We start from the raw sequence: 14,865 nt of genomic DNA on the forward strand, positions 1-14,865 counted from the left end.
TTCTCTAGTGTTGGTATGGCTGGGAGATTCAAGGAGAATGCACTATAAATAGCAATATATCTAGTGAATAGATTCCCATCGGCTACGATTGTATATCGGACTTTCGAGAAGTGTGGTCAAATACTGGTATGTATTATTCTGTTCTTAGGGTATTTTGTTGCTTGTCTCATATACGGGTGAGTGATGGCAAGCTAAATAGGAGAGCAAGAAAATACATATTTCTAAACTATGCACATAGTGAGCGGGGCTATAGGTTGTGGTGCCCGGAATTAAATTCATGAACTATCGGTTGAGAAGTTACATATTATGAGACTTTGATACCTCTAGGAAGGAGTGATTGTTGCAGTGCTTATATTAATCCGGATAGTGTTCTGTTCAAGGTGGAGTTGCAACCAGAAACTTCTAAGGTAGCGGATACTTGAGCGGTGATCGACACGGATGGTATTTGCATTATTTATGGTTGAGGAGGTTATGTCGGAAAATCCTTGTGGAATAGATAAAGGCGCAAATGGAGCCGGTGGTTCTATAAGGTCCACAATTATAGCTATGTTCAAGCGCAAGTTGGACTTAAAAGATATATGTGGTGTTTGAGCCCATGAGGGGCCTTGGGAGGATAGCAACAAAAGTTAAATTCTATCGGTTGTGACTTGATCCAAACTTCACGTCAAGATAGAGATTATTAAAACATGGCTCCTGATTAAGCCCAAATCCAACCTATTGAATTGCTTATTAGCCTAGTAGAACAAAGTTCAAAATCGAATCTTTACATGATGCGGAAATTTCATCCATGCTGAAGTCGCGATCAACAAGAAAAAAGAAATTTCTGTTGGGGGTGGCGAAGAATAAAAGAAAAAGGAAAATTCTAATTTAGACTTTGTTTCCTATCCCGTCTCGGTCTTCACGGCGGTGGTACTATATATTCAAGGATATATCCTTGTGGTAATGCGTCCTGCCCTATGTAGCACAGACACGCCGTCAAAGATAATTTTCACGTGTCATACAAGATCGGACATTGTGGACACGTGTTCCACATGCCAAGACACGGCCACGCGTGTCCGAACTTTCGACATGCAATTAATCAATAGGACACGCGAGTCCTAGAGGTAATTTGGAAAAATACTCATATTTTTTAGGCCATCATTTGCCCTCTGACCATGGGCATTCTTGATGGCCCATCAACTAAGCCATGCAAGTGTGCTACCCCGGGGCCAGTCGCCCCTTTATACTATGCTTTCCTTCTCTTTCTCGACTTATTGGCCAATGTGGGACACAAAAGTAAACGAAAAATTCGAACTAAATGGGAGAGAATGTGCCGGTCATGATACCGAAAACAAGTCAGCACCTCAAGGATTATGTATCCTATGGCTTTTTTATTATTTATTTATTTGTTTATAAAATCATAAAAATAAATATTTATCATATATAAGTATATATTTAATATACAACGGGTCCCAGCATGTCGAACTTCTCTATTTTTGAAAAATCACGTGTCGGCGTATCGTATCGTGTCAGGTGACGCCCTGAAAGTTGCAGAGTGGGTTTTTGGGAAATTCGTTGTAGCGAAAGTTTTTCTTCAGAGGATTTCATCAAGAATTTAAGCGCGGGAATCGATTGGTTTTTGTGGTAAAAAAATTTGTATAGTTCATTTGTAGGATTGAAAAATTCTTTTGTGAGGAATTGTATAGCTAAACACTTGGGAAATATTGATTGTAATTGATGGTTGTGGTACATTAGGAGTGTTTAAATGACTCGAGTACGGTTGATATACGTTTGTCTCGCTTGATTTACAATGGAATTTTGTGCTGCTCTTATTGTGGACGTAGATCATATCAATCGAATTATATAAATTCGGGTGTCTGATTTATTTCTTTCTTCGATTTATTCTACAATTTTTATTATTGTTTGATTAATTGTATCCGCAACAACAACAACAACAATGAACAATATTAGGATCGAGCATGAGCCATCAGGAGAAAAAACCAAAAAAGAAAGGGGAAAAAAAACAGAATTACTCCTTGTAGGCCTCTGGATTCCCTGCCATAAAGGCAGGGATGCAATGTTATGGCAGGGGATGCGGTTCCTCCTTGTAGTAGCTGAGCCCGGTATATACGGTCTGAATAATGGTGAGCACGAAAAGGACGATGGCAGCAATGATAGACAATGTCACATAAATATTGCTGGAGCGGATACGGCTGAGACTATGCTTGGCTTTAGCCATCCACACGATCCAGAACTTCTCGCAGTGCCTGCTGACCTGCTTGTGCACGGCGTCGAAGGTGCTGTCGGGCTCGAGGGTCACGTCCTTGGACAGAGAGTTGAACAGCTTGGCAACCGCCTTGTCGCTCCCGATGGCGTTCTGGATGATGCCCCGGGCGTGGAGCAGTGCGACGTCCCGCTCGTTATCGATGATATTGTCCATGAAGAAGATATAGGACGTGACCTCATTCCCGGCCCCGACGTGGAAGCGCTCGAATGCTATGAGGTTGAGGAACATGGACTCGGTGGTGTTGTCCACCACGATCGCGGGGAGCCTCAGGACCCCGTAGGAGAAGGAGATGTCCTTGAGGCTGTCGGTCTTGCTCTTCTTGAACCAGATCCCGGCCTCGCTGAGCTCGGTGGCCGACCGGATGATCTCCTCCCTGCCACCGTGCCCCATCTTGACCATCTCGTCGTGGTCAGTCAGCCTGCTCTTCCTGAAGACGTCCAGGACGTGCAGGCATTTGCCCATCTTTGTGACGCGCGTGCTGGGGGAGTAGAACTTGAGGATGAGGTTGTTGACGAATTCGTCGTCCTGCGTTGTTGGAGTTCAGTACATCGCGTCCGAGATTGTGGTCGTATTGATACTACTTGTGGAAAAGGGACAAAAAAAAAAAACGAAAATGAAGTTTCCGACAGTAGCGATAGATTTAATAAAGAAAGTAACCTTTTTGCCGTCGCTCTCGACAGAGACCAGCCGATCCAGCACTAGCATCGGAAGCTGATTCTCCAGCATCAGCATATCCCGCCGTATGTACGGCATTATGTAGAGCTTCCCGTGGTTGCTGAAGATGGGGTCGTTGGGCGCGTAGTCATCCACCACCTGCGTTGCGGTCCTCAGGATCTCGAGCATGAAGCAGCCATCGGTGATCATCAGCTCCAGGAACCGGACCGCCACATCCTCACCGTTGCCCGCCTTCCACTTTGGGTCCAGCGCATCGTAGCTCTCCTCGAGGTCCCGCGCCACCTCCCCCAGGGACTCGAGGAAGGGCTTGAGGGGCTTCCTAGACCGCTTGAGGAAGTGGACAAGTGCGCAGCGCTTGTGTTCCTCCATGGGGAGGAGGTGTTCAGCGCCCTGGTGGTAGGGGCCGAAGGAGACAAACTGCGGCTGATAGGCCTGGCGGTTGAGGTCGGCGATGGAGCCGCGGACCCTGTAGATGGATAGCTTGTCCCAGCTCCGTCGATCGCCAGAGGTCTTGCTCCTGAGGCTCTCTTCGACTTGGACGATCGAGTTGCGCTCGTTCGGGCACGGCGGTGGCTGTAAAAGATCCATGGTTCCGCAAGTTTCACAGGTTCCACAAATTTCTGTTGTGCCCGAGAGGACGTGTTTAAGCATGTCCCGTGAAAGCCGTACGAATCGAATTGCTTGGTCCGCAATCCACATGAATTCTATTTCTCCCATGAGTGTCTGCCTAAAATAAAAGGTTTTGGTATGAATTAATTGGACTTCGTTTATTTAACAGGACAATCAAACTATACCGAGAAAGTCAAACTTTCGACATTAAACTAATTATTTGTGCGGCTTTTATCTTCTTCTTTTTTTTTAATTGTTGGTTTCAAATCACATGAGCATAAATGGGGCACCAGCATTTACGAGCTCCAAATCGAGAAGCATTTGGATCCATTATAACGGTCTATGAGCTCCAATTGAGTAGTACTTGGATTTAATTCGAAAGCGGACTAATCCCATAAGCAAGTAGAGCTTATATAGATATATGTGTGTATCTATATATTACGTATATTTATACCATCACGTACGACACATTCAGTTTGAATCCCGAGTAAACCAACGGTAGGACATTCCTTTCTTGCTCAATGAGAAAGTGCCTTGGTTTCTTTGATTAAAGGTTATTCACTACTTTTGTGCTTGCCCCCAAGTTTGGACAAAAAAATTCCTCCTCGGAACATGGCGTGTCCAAAAGCTTCCAGGGCTATCGATACACGAATGCGTGTGGGCGATTAAAAGTACTTATATGGGGAGCTTTCACGATTTCAGACGGGCCAAAGAGTTTCGAAAGAGGCAGGGAACTTTTATTCTTATTCATTGGGTGTTTCTCTTGGTTTCTCAGCATATCTCAGCCATTGTTGGGGAACCTGATCTAAATAAATCAACCGTTGAGGTTTATCTGTGACATTTGAGAGGAGCACTGTGCGATAAAGAGGATCCATATCATTTGAAAAGAACCGGACAAACGTGCCCGAACCGGCCTATTGGTAACCTTCTCAACTCAAGCTAGCTTCATTAAAACTCAAATTGGGTTGGGCCACTCTACTGGAAGTGTAACTCAAGTCCTCCCAAAACTTTCAGGGCCATCAGATGGTCCATTTTGATACTGATCTTTCTTTTTTTTAACTTTCTAAATGATACCAAGAACAGTGTTCAAGGGTTTCGCCAAGCTCAACTCTCACCACTTCTCAAAATCGTGTCACGTTAAGACTAATTTAGTCTTTTTACTAGTATTGATTTTCAATTCCACTTATCAAACTTTTCCTATGCAATAAAGTCCTTATTTCAATCATCAGCATCTAACGTGCTTTGAAAAAAAAAAGCAGAATCTATTCATTATGATAGACTTGTTCATGCATATTCAATGTAAAAACTTAATTGTCAAAAAATGGTTACATAAAACATACTTTATGAGAGAGAGAGAGAGAGAGATGTGCATGAGCGCGCATAATGATGGATCACCCCTTTCTCAAGTGACACGACCTAGGAAAGAGAAACTCACCTAAGTCGATCTGAGGCAACAATCGGACTTAAGATAGGTTGAGGTCGCATTGACCGCAACAATTTTGTAAGGGCATAGTTGCTTATCATAGCTCCGTCAACAATTTTCTAAACTAAATTACTCGAAACATTTTTAGAGGGGCAAATATTCATAACTCTCTACTAGTATTCTAATATCATCGACCTTCTCTAGTACTTTTAGAAAAGGGTCAAAGCTCCCGATATAATGCGCATCAACCGTGCATCTTAATGATTATGAACGAGAAACTCAAACACAAAAAGAAGGGGTAAAAAAAAAAGGGAAGGGAGATCAGTCCCTCAAAGGTATATGTGTTAAGCTATGCTATGGAGGTGGCTGTGGATTTTAGCCCTTCAAGATCAGCTACGGTCGCCAGTATGTTGCAGCAACTGGTGCTGTACTGTTCATCCCCCTCTCTCCTTCTGTCACCATCCATCTCCTTGGAAACCAACAATGTGATGCAGCAAACGGACTACGCCACAAGTTTTTCTACGTCAAATAAGATCTACATCACTTGGTTTTTCTCTTTTAATACACCAATTATTGGTCCTGTAAATACCATTTTCTTATCCTAAATCTCGCTGTCAAACTACTTAGCGTTTCGTCATTGTCCACAAGAGAGAGAGAGAAGAGAGGGGGGGTTTACCTTGCATGGACCTGTCTTCTTCTGAGAAAAGGATTAAAATAAATGGGGCCTTTAATCAAACTTAGCTTTCATTGATTAGCTGGTTCTCTCTAGGACCGTCTGTCTCTGCTCTGCTATTGCATTTTGTCCCCATGAATGGAAAATTGGTGATTAGCTCACTCCCTTCCAAACAGCATCTTCATCGCTTCTCTTGTACATGAAATTCTTGTCAATATTGGGTTCAAGGTTCTTTCTTGTCCCTATTCAAGGATGACATATGTGCTTTAAGAATTGTTGATATCTTGCTTTGGACATTCTTGCAAGGCCTTTGTCACTCTTCAAACGGTGTTACGGCTTTGTTTGGGGTTACAAAGTCAACGGAAAGGATGAAGGAAAGGTATGAACATAAGGAGAAAATACTTGATTTGCATTGTTTGGAAGAGCAAAGAAAATGAATGGAAAGTGGATGATAAGATGAAAACTGGCCCTACTAAAGTAATCTATTTAGGACGCGAATGATAACCATTATGTTTTTTTGAGGAAAATTACCAAAAAAAATCCTAAACCTATTGCAATTGTGTCAATTCAATCTATCTAGTGAATTTTGGCCAGCTGGTACTAATGTGGACGCTGATCGTTTGACAACATAATATTTTAATTTTTTAAAATTTTGTTTTTTTTCTTTTCTTTTTTCTCTTTCCCCCGACCACTTCTTCTTCCATCTAGTCGCCGAACCTCGATGGCCGACCCCGTTGGGCGAGGCTCGACCTCCTAGATCCGGGTTGGCGAGGCTTGGCCTCACGGGCCGTCCCTCCGGCCGGTAATTTAGGTCCGACGACCCGCAAGAGGAAGAAGAGGGAAGGGAAGAAAAATAAAATAAAATAAAAGGAAAGGAAAGGAAACTAAAATAAAAATATATAATTCAAAAAAATATTAAAATATTATGTCGCTAGCTTGCCCATGTCCATGTCAACTCTGACTTGCCAAAATTCACCAAATGGACTGAATTGGCACAATTGCAAAAGGTTTATGATTTGAGCGGCACAAAAAAAAAGTTTAAAACCGAATTGACACAATTGCAATAAGTTTAGGACTTTTTGGGTAATTCTTCAGTTTCTCGGCTTTTCTATTTTTTCTATTTCCTAGAACAAATTTGAAACAAAAATCCATTTAGTAAAAAAATTTCTTTTTTCTATTTTCGAGATAAAGTTTTAGCCCGGAAATAAGTTTGGAACAGAAATGAGAAATAGAAATTTTCTAATTTTTTTGTCTCCGGAACAAAAATAAAAATAAAAATTCTTCTTACCTCTCTCTCTCTCTCTCTCTCTCTCTCTCTCTCTCTCTCTCTCTCTCTCTCTCTCTCTCTCTCTCTCTCTCTCTCGTACCTATCACCGGCCGCCATCTATCGTCCATTGACCGTCGGCCAAGGCCCGATGATTGGGAACCGTAGAATTTTTATTTTGATATTAAACAAATTTCTCTTCCATGGACAAAAATTTTGTATCGTTATTATACGTGTTTCTTTACTCAGAAACTAGTTTAGGGAATAGAAATAGCTCTCGGGAACAGAAAAGTTATCATTCGCACCCTTAATTTTTGAGTCTTGAGCAAAGACAAGAAAAGAATTTAGTTATATAGTCTTCAAGATAACACTTTAAAGTCTAAACACTACTGTGGAAGTAAAATTTTGATGTTGTGTATACCATACTTTGATCCCAAATTTTCTTTCATTGAGATTCTTCACAATTGAACCAATTCCAATTCCTTGGTCTGGTTATGATCTTTTTAGTGGGGTCGTCGAAGCCAAGCCCTCAAAGTCGAGTTCACAAAATTTGCAAAGAATGCGATGAGGTGCGAAGGTCGACTGGAGATCTCCCAATCCGATAACAAGTTGATGTTTGTTAATTAAGCAGAAACTTCCTTGGCAGGCCAGAAAGTGTCCTTATTAAATGCCAAAAACTATTTCCATTTAAATTGGCTATTTTTTCGTGTCACATTGAAAAATATTCAGGAATTGATAAAATTATATGGACTTATCATGGGAGAATTATCAAAAAAGTCATAAACATATTGCACTTCTGTCAATTTTGTCCTAAACTTTTTTTTTTGTTGCTAATGTAGTCCTAAATCTTTTACATTTACGTCGGTTTAGTCCATTTGGCTAATTTTAAGTGAAAATTATTGACATGGACACCGTCCATCGTACACAATGTGGCCGGCACTTGACGAGATAATTTTTAAATAATATTTCCATATTTCTCTAATTTTTTATCTTGATTTTATTTTATTTTTCCTTTTTTTTCTTCCCTTCCTTCTCCCTCTGCTCGATCCCCCGACCTCAACGACAAGCTAGAGGCAAGGGCATTTATATCGTGCATTGAAGTCATAAGAAACTCGCACACTCTATCTATTTAATTTCATCAGTTTTAAGTGGACAGAAAATGCCACATAACTTATTTATTTATTTGGCTGCTAAAAAAAATGTCAGGTAATTTTTATGTCTATTGTATCTCTAACCAGAAGGACCAAAGTAGAGGACCGAGTGGTGACAAGTTTTAGGTCCATTTACCAATCATTCGGAAAAGAAGAAGAAGAAGGAGGAGGAAAACTCGAATTCTGTCGCTACTAATAAAGTTTGGAGCATGAAATTATATTCGAAATCAAGAAGGTGTTGAGAAACGAAATCGGTGGCTGGAAATGATAAAATCTGCGTTCTCATGCCTAGTATGTTCCGAAAAATCGACACCCTGAATTTTAATCGAAGGAAATCCAGATTTGGCCGTTCTTTTTCAATTCTTGCATCTACTTTCAGCCGACTCATGATCAAGCACCGAAAAGCAAATGGTTTTTTAAAGAACACGACGGGGAATCGTCGTCGCAATCAAATCATTCTTACATGCCAAAGAAGGTTCAGTTGGCGAAACGACACGACAGAGACCCAATGGAGAAGAGAACTTGGATGCGGGCGGCCATCGGAAGCGTTGAACCACACTTCTCTGCTCTTCTTCTCTCTCTCTCCTCTTCTGGGGTCGATTCGCCTCGTAAATCTCTCCTTGCATTGTTCTTATTGGTCCCCCCATCTCTCTCCCCATTTTCCAATCAATTCTATCTAAAACAGCGGTTGTCGTTTTCGGGAAGGAAGGTCAACTTTTATATTCATCTTCTTCTTAAATGCACGCTCATTTTATTTATGTAAATGTTTCTTGCTCCTTTCCCTGCCCATCTTTTTGCTCAACGCCCCCCACAATAGCCTCAGATTCTTCTTGTAATTCCTTCCATTGCGTATCATCTCTCTCTCTCTCTCTCTCTCTCTCTCTCTCTTCGCGTCCCTCGGTTCAAAGATTTTCTTGCCGATTCCAGAGAAAATATCATTCTTTGAATCATGGGTCGGGCTTGTTTCTGCTTCTGACATCTGTAATCCCTACAATTCAGGTTTGAATCTTCCTCTCTCTTACTTTACTGCTTTTCTGCAGTCTTTTAGCTCCAACCCAGAATAAGAACGGGGAAAGGAGGAAAGAAACTACTTCCCATGGAACATTGTGCATTCGTTTATCTTACCATTCGAGTCGACTTCCATGGAAATTCAGTCATCTTTGAGTTAACTTCAGATTTTGTTCTCTTATGTTCATGATTTTCGTTTTCAATTGTCCCTTTTTTTTTTTTTTGGAGGTTTGGAATCTCCCCTCTCTTATGCTCTCGGATGTTCGTGATTTCATACCAATTCATTCATCAATCACTTTGATCATTAGCAGTTTTGGTGTTGTTGGAAGCTCAGGGGAGAATAGAGATTGGTATCAGTTGGGGATGTTAGGACTGCAAATCACACTGACCCAGCTGGTCCTTTGACAGAATGAAACTAGCGGTAATTTTGTCTTTTTCCTTCCTCTTTGTGGTCAGTGATTGATTAGTGAGGTGGTGTGCCTCAAAACTCTCTCTGTTCTGTGTCTTCTTCTTTGCCTTCTTCTAATCTCCCTTTTATTGTTGTGCCCAGGATTTCCTAGGCACTTTAATCAATTGGCAGTCCTGGGCTCATTTGCTGAGAGCAAAACCATTTTCTGAGCAGGTTTGTACTTGTGCTTGGCGATCACGTTGGAATTTGGGTTTAAATGGACGTGAGTGTTTGGTTATTCAATTGAAAATGGCATCTCTCAACAGGTTCATCTGTGTGGACTCAATCTTAATTAATTCCTTTGTTCTCCCAATAGAATTTGCTTGTCAGAACTGAGAAACAATTTCAAGTTTCACCATTTATTACCCCCTATTCCTCTCCTTTTGCTAGTAACTCGTCAGTTTATACTGTGCTGGTGTTTGGTGTGATTGTATGCGAAGAGCTGCTGTGGTGAACTTTTGATTTCTCTGAATACCTTTTTTTGGAGATACCCATTGTTGTGGATTAACTTTATTTCTTAAAATAAGATGCACTATTCCCTAGAGTGATTTCTGAGCCAAGTAATAGCGGGACTCAATTGCTAAGTCGGAATCAACCCGTGTCGAAGCACTACTTTTGTGAAATATGGAGCTTTGAGGGAAAAGTTAAAAGTACTTAGTGTTGTTGTTGGTTTCCAAAAATATGATAATAAACTGATTCGATGGAAGAATGTAGAAACATAGCATATAAACGCAGTAATCACCTTAATTTATATTTGGCAGAAGTATCTAAATCTAGTGAATTTCAATGTTTAGCCTTCACAATTGCGATTTCCCAAATTGACATCTTTAAGTATGTTTTCTTTTACTTTCGACGTAGACTTCCAGATGCTGACAGTAGGTTTCTAATACTGACTGTCAATAAATGATAAATTATATGGGTGAAGAGCAAATGCATAGAAGATCTAAATGAAAACCACTCGTTTGCACAATGATGCTGTTACTGAATAAAATGGAACAGAAACGCTGTCATGCTCTCGCAAAGCATGCAAAACACAAGGTTTTTTCGTTTAATTGATTTTCATGTTACTTGTGCGTAATAGCGCCAACTTTTATGGGTGACTTTATGAATGGTCAATCCAAGGAGCAATTAATAAGGTTATTTCCTGAGAAGTATTCATTGTTTGATCCATGTTGGCTGCTGGCATGTGAATTACGTAGCTTTTGATCATTCATAAAAATTAATAAAAGACAGCTGCACTGGGTGGTATTTGCCTTTCATTATCAGAAAATGCCTGCGATGTTGATAATTTCCTCTTTGTCTTGGTAAGACACTGGTAGTTTTTGCTTGTTCACGTATCAAAAGCAAGTGTTGTTGAAAATGACTTGTCCTTTATCAAACTGAATTGATGCCTCTAGCACAAGTCACTTATATTAAGCCCTTGAATCTTGCTTTCTTCCTCTGAATTCTTCAGGCACAACTTCTATCGATATCCAAATGTTTGAAACTTTGCCTTTAGTCAACTTTCATGGGAAGGAATTATTGCTCTGAGATTGGACATGTCCTGCTAGTGGAATTTGACTCATCTGCAACATCTGTCTTCTATGAAAGACATTGTGGAACAATTAAACATTGATGACCCCATGCCTGCGAGGGAGCTAAGTGTCAGTTTTGGCTATCAATGCAATACCTCTAGCTACACTAGCTCAGTGAGCATCGAAGATGAGTTCAATGCTTCGGAAAGTGTCATGACTTGGAGTTCTGCCATGAAGATGAGGAATGGCTCCTTTTCTTGTTTGTCCGGTGCTGCTCTGAGTGCCAATGCAACTTTAGCCAACACGAGAATCTGCAATGGCATCATAGGAGAGGAAATCTTGCCCAGCATGGACTCTCCAAAATCATTCAGAAGATTGGCATCTTCTCCTTCTCTATCTCGGTTGGACCTTGTATCATCGTCCTTCTCTAATAGCACTTCTCCCTTGGTTGGGAGTGGATCACCGGACTCTGAGATTGTTGAGGATGAGAGGACCCTTTGTCAGTCTAAGAGTACTCCCACTAGGACAGAGTCCTCGAGCTTTCTTAATGCAATGGATGTACAAATGGCAGGAGGGGCTGCAGGTGAGGATAGAGTCCAGGCTGTGTGCTCAGAAGAAAATGGGTGGCTCTTTTGTGGAATATATGATGGATTTAATGGGCGTGACGCTGCCGATTTCTTAGCAGGGACACTCTATGACAGAATCGCTTCTTCTCTGCATAACCTGGAATGGCGGACGAGGAAGCTACATGTGTCATGTGAAAGTAGTTCACTGCATCAACTTTCTGGAAGCGCTTCATTGGAGCATGGCAATGTCAATAACGACATTTCCTTGACCACTTATCCATACACTTTAAGTGTGGAGGATAGAGAAATTGACCCTTTTCAGTCTTCTAATGATGCATCCACACATAAGACTTTTTTCCATGGGGTGATAAATTGTCTCAATGATGCTGTTGCTCAAGCAGAAAGTGATTTCCTGTATATGGTCGAACGGGAAATGAAAGACCGGCCTGATCTGGTATCTGTCGGATCATGTGTGTTGGTGGCGCTTCTCCACATGAATGATATCTATCTTCTGAATTTAGGAGACAGCAGGGCTATATTGGCGACAAGTGATGGCACGCGGGATGGTGCTTTGCAGACAATTCAGCTGACGGAAACTCATACTGTAGATAATGATTCAGAGAAGAAGAAGCTTTTGGAGGATCACCCTGACGATCCTCGTCCCATTGTAAATGGAAGAGTGAAGGGGAAACTAAAGGTTACTCGAGCATTTGGAGTCGGTTACCTCAAAGAGGTAGCCAATTGTTTATGCGTGCTTTTATTAAAGATGAAGACCTTGAATCCATAAATATATTTATCTAATCCGAATTGATTAGTTCCAAACTATTTTAATCCTCGCAGAGCAAAATGAATGATATGTTGATGGGCATACTCCGTATTCAGAACTTATGTAGCCCTCCTTATGTTTATTCCCATCCGTTCACGACGAGCCATAGAGTGTCAGAGAAGGATCGCTTTGTTGTTCTGGGAAGTGATGGGCTATTTGACTTCTTCAGTAATGATGAGGTTGCGCAGCTTGTTCATCTCTTCATCCAGCAGAATCCTGTTGGTGATCCTGCGAAGCACCTCATTGAAGAGCTTGTTCAAAGAGCAGCCAATAATGCAGGTAATTTTTAATTGCTTCTGAGATAGTGTCTCTCAGTTTTTAGGTCCCCTTTTTATTGGTGGTGCAATTGAAGCAAGATTCTCTCTCTCTCTCTCTCTCTCTCTCTCTCTCTCTCTCTCTCACACCCCCATCGATGGATGTGCACGGTAATGTTAGAGCAAGCTAGTAATTGCCTCTGGTTTCCGCTGTTTAAGCAGTGAAAAAAGAAAACAGAACCTGCAAAAAGATTAATTGATTCGACCAGTCCGTCTGATTTGGAATGGCAACTTCTATAAAAGTACCAAGATAGCATTCGTTTTTTCCAGTGAATGTTTCTTGTTCGTATTGCAGGTTTTAGTACCGATGAGCTCTTGAATATTCCTGCGGGACGGAGAAGGAAGTATCACGATGATGTAACAGTTATAGTAATCACCCTTGGCAATAAGCAGCGGACATCTACTGCATCAACATCCCTGGAGCAACCATCGCACTCACTTTTCACGTTATGCCAATAATTCATAAAGGATGAGCCAATAAGAGATTTGGCTTTGAACCGTTAAGATTTCTCAAGATACTTTTTGTAGTCTGTACTTGTAGAGATCATTTAAAAGGATTTCATGGGTCGAGTGTTAAAATTGTTGCCATTTTGATGCAACAAATTGTGCTAGAGCTGAGCTTTCTGATTTCTTACAAACATATGGTTATCTGATCAGTGAGCCTTGCTTTTCGAGCAAATATTGAAAATTGCCTTTAATTGTGCACTTCAATTCTGAGCTTGTTGTAGATGAGAATAATAAAAAGAAACGTACTCCAGCTATTTGGCAAAACAGAATTGAGATCTTTTTTAGACGGTCACGCTCTTCCACTGTGGAGTTGAAAGAGCCGAGCTAGAACTGATACATGGGCTTCAAAGAGGTGATGATACTGGCGGTGCTCGAACTTTGTCATCAATCAAACTGTCATTTCTTATTCATTTACCTTTCCAGCAAACTTACAGACTGATGCTTCTTTGACATTATGATGCCCTTGAAGATGTCCAATACATTCATAGATCTTATGACAGAAGAGCACAGTGGAAGCAAGAAAACTGTGCATATGATCATGATGAAGTACTGAAACTCTTGAATGATATGCGTGTGGAGTTCAAGTTCTTGAAGCTTAGGCATTTAAACCCATTAACTTGCAGTGATGGAACCTGAAGTATTGATAAGACCACCCATGAAGTGATTTACACCAGAAACAGATCTTCTATCATCATCTTTGGCCTCTGAGTTGGAATGACATCTTATTATAGATGTAGGTCTATCATAGTTGCTAACATTTGGATGAGGAGTTTCCTGAAGCTTCCTTGACTAACTGAAAACTAATGAGCTATTTAGCGGAATTTAAGAATTGTTTTTTTATATGGGCAAAGCAACCATAAAAATCCCATTAAGGTAACAAGTTAGCGAAACTGAGATCAAGAATCAGTCTTCAGGCCTTCTTGTTTCACCACCTTCGAGATGAAACTGTTTGATGCTAATAAAGGTCTCCAGGTCTTTCGCTCCCTTGTCCAGCTGGATTGTTATGGTGATTCTTGAAAATTCATGTCCAGTTTTTTTAAGCTCATGTTCCATTCAACTCTTCCAATACTGCAAGTTTTCACTTCAGCATGCTGATCCCTAGAATTGGTGCTCATGTTCCTTTGCCTACTTCTTTAGCTAATCTGAGGTCTCGGTTAACTGCTACATCTCGTGCTATGTGATTTCAGATTATTGGTTTATATTTTTAAGCCCCAAACTTTCGTCTGGCGCCAGAGTATATCAATTCTTGGGATCATTGAAAGTCCTCGTTCAGACCAGGCCAAGAACGTCAGCGATAGTCAAGATCAATATTGATTTTGTACTTAAATTCTGATCTGCTCCTAGAATGACAAAACTCAACGTACTTCAGCTCTTTTCCCGAATAAATTCTTAAGACATTTTCAGATTGGTCACGCTCTAACGCCATGGAGTTGACAGGCAAGATGTGCGAGAGCCGACATCTACAGCAGCAATATTGGTGTTGCTCAAATGTTATGACCAATCTAGTAGTTGTTCTATTCACTCACCTTTGAGATTAAGCAATTTTAGTGGTCCAGTACAATACTTCAGTTGGCTGAAGCACCCTCCTTAGCTTGATCAAACTTAAAAGACCAACACTTCT

At 41.0% G+C, this 14,865-nt stretch overlaps 2 protein-coding genes across 8 annotated transcripts; one reads left to right on the top strand and one right to left on the bottom strand.

The window, feature by feature from the left end:
- Positions 1-2,059: 2,059 nt before the first annotated feature.
- Positions 2,060-3,550, bottom strand: LOC115745368 (UPF0481 protein At3g47200-like). Its single transcript, XM_030680894.2, has 2 exons — positions 2,924-3,550; positions 2,060-2,791 (listed from the first exon to the last, which is right to left on the bottom strand). The coding sequence occupies exons 1-2, from the start codon at positions 3,527-3,529 to the stop codon at positions 2,060-2,062; spliced, it is 1,338 nt and encodes a 445-aa protein (XP_030536754.1). The 5' UTR covers positions 3,530-3,550.
- A 5,091-nt stretch (positions 3,551-8,641) lies between these two features.
- On the top strand, positions 8,642-13,783 carry LOC115745348 (probable protein phosphatase 2C 40). Of its 7 annotated transcripts, none has more exons than XM_048283434.1 (6): positions 8,642-8,770; positions 9,381-9,490; positions 9,620-9,691; positions 10,971-12,330; positions 12,438-12,702; positions 13,033-13,352. In XM_048283434.1, the coding sequence occupies exons 4-6, from the start codon at positions 11,101-11,103 to the stop codon at positions 13,194-13,196; spliced, it is 1,659 nt and encodes a 552-aa protein (XP_048139391.1). In that variant the 5' UTR covers positions 8,642-8,770; positions 9,381-9,490; positions 9,620-9,691; positions 10,971-11,100; the 3' UTR covers positions 13,197-13,352. The 7 variants fall into 7 exon arrangements, with proteins under 7 accessions (XP_048139391.1, XP_030536721.1, XP_048139390.1 ...); XM_030680861.2 differs by lacking the exon at positions 8,642-8,770 and adding an exon at positions 13,466-13,783 and having other exon boundaries at positions 8,789-9,490; positions 13,033-13,236; XM_048283433.1 differs by lacking the exon at positions 8,642-8,770 and adding an exon at positions 8,789-9,251.
- Positions 13,784-14,865: the final 1,082 nt, after the last annotated feature.

This window comes from Rhodamnia argentea, chromosome 8 (assembly GCF_020921035.1).
Source record: "Rhodamnia argentea isolate NSW1041297 chromosome 8, ASM2092103v1, whole genome shotgun sequence".
Lineage (NCBI taxonomy): Eukaryota > Viridiplantae > Streptophyta > Magnoliopsida > Myrtales > Myrtaceae > Rhodamnia > Rhodamnia argentea.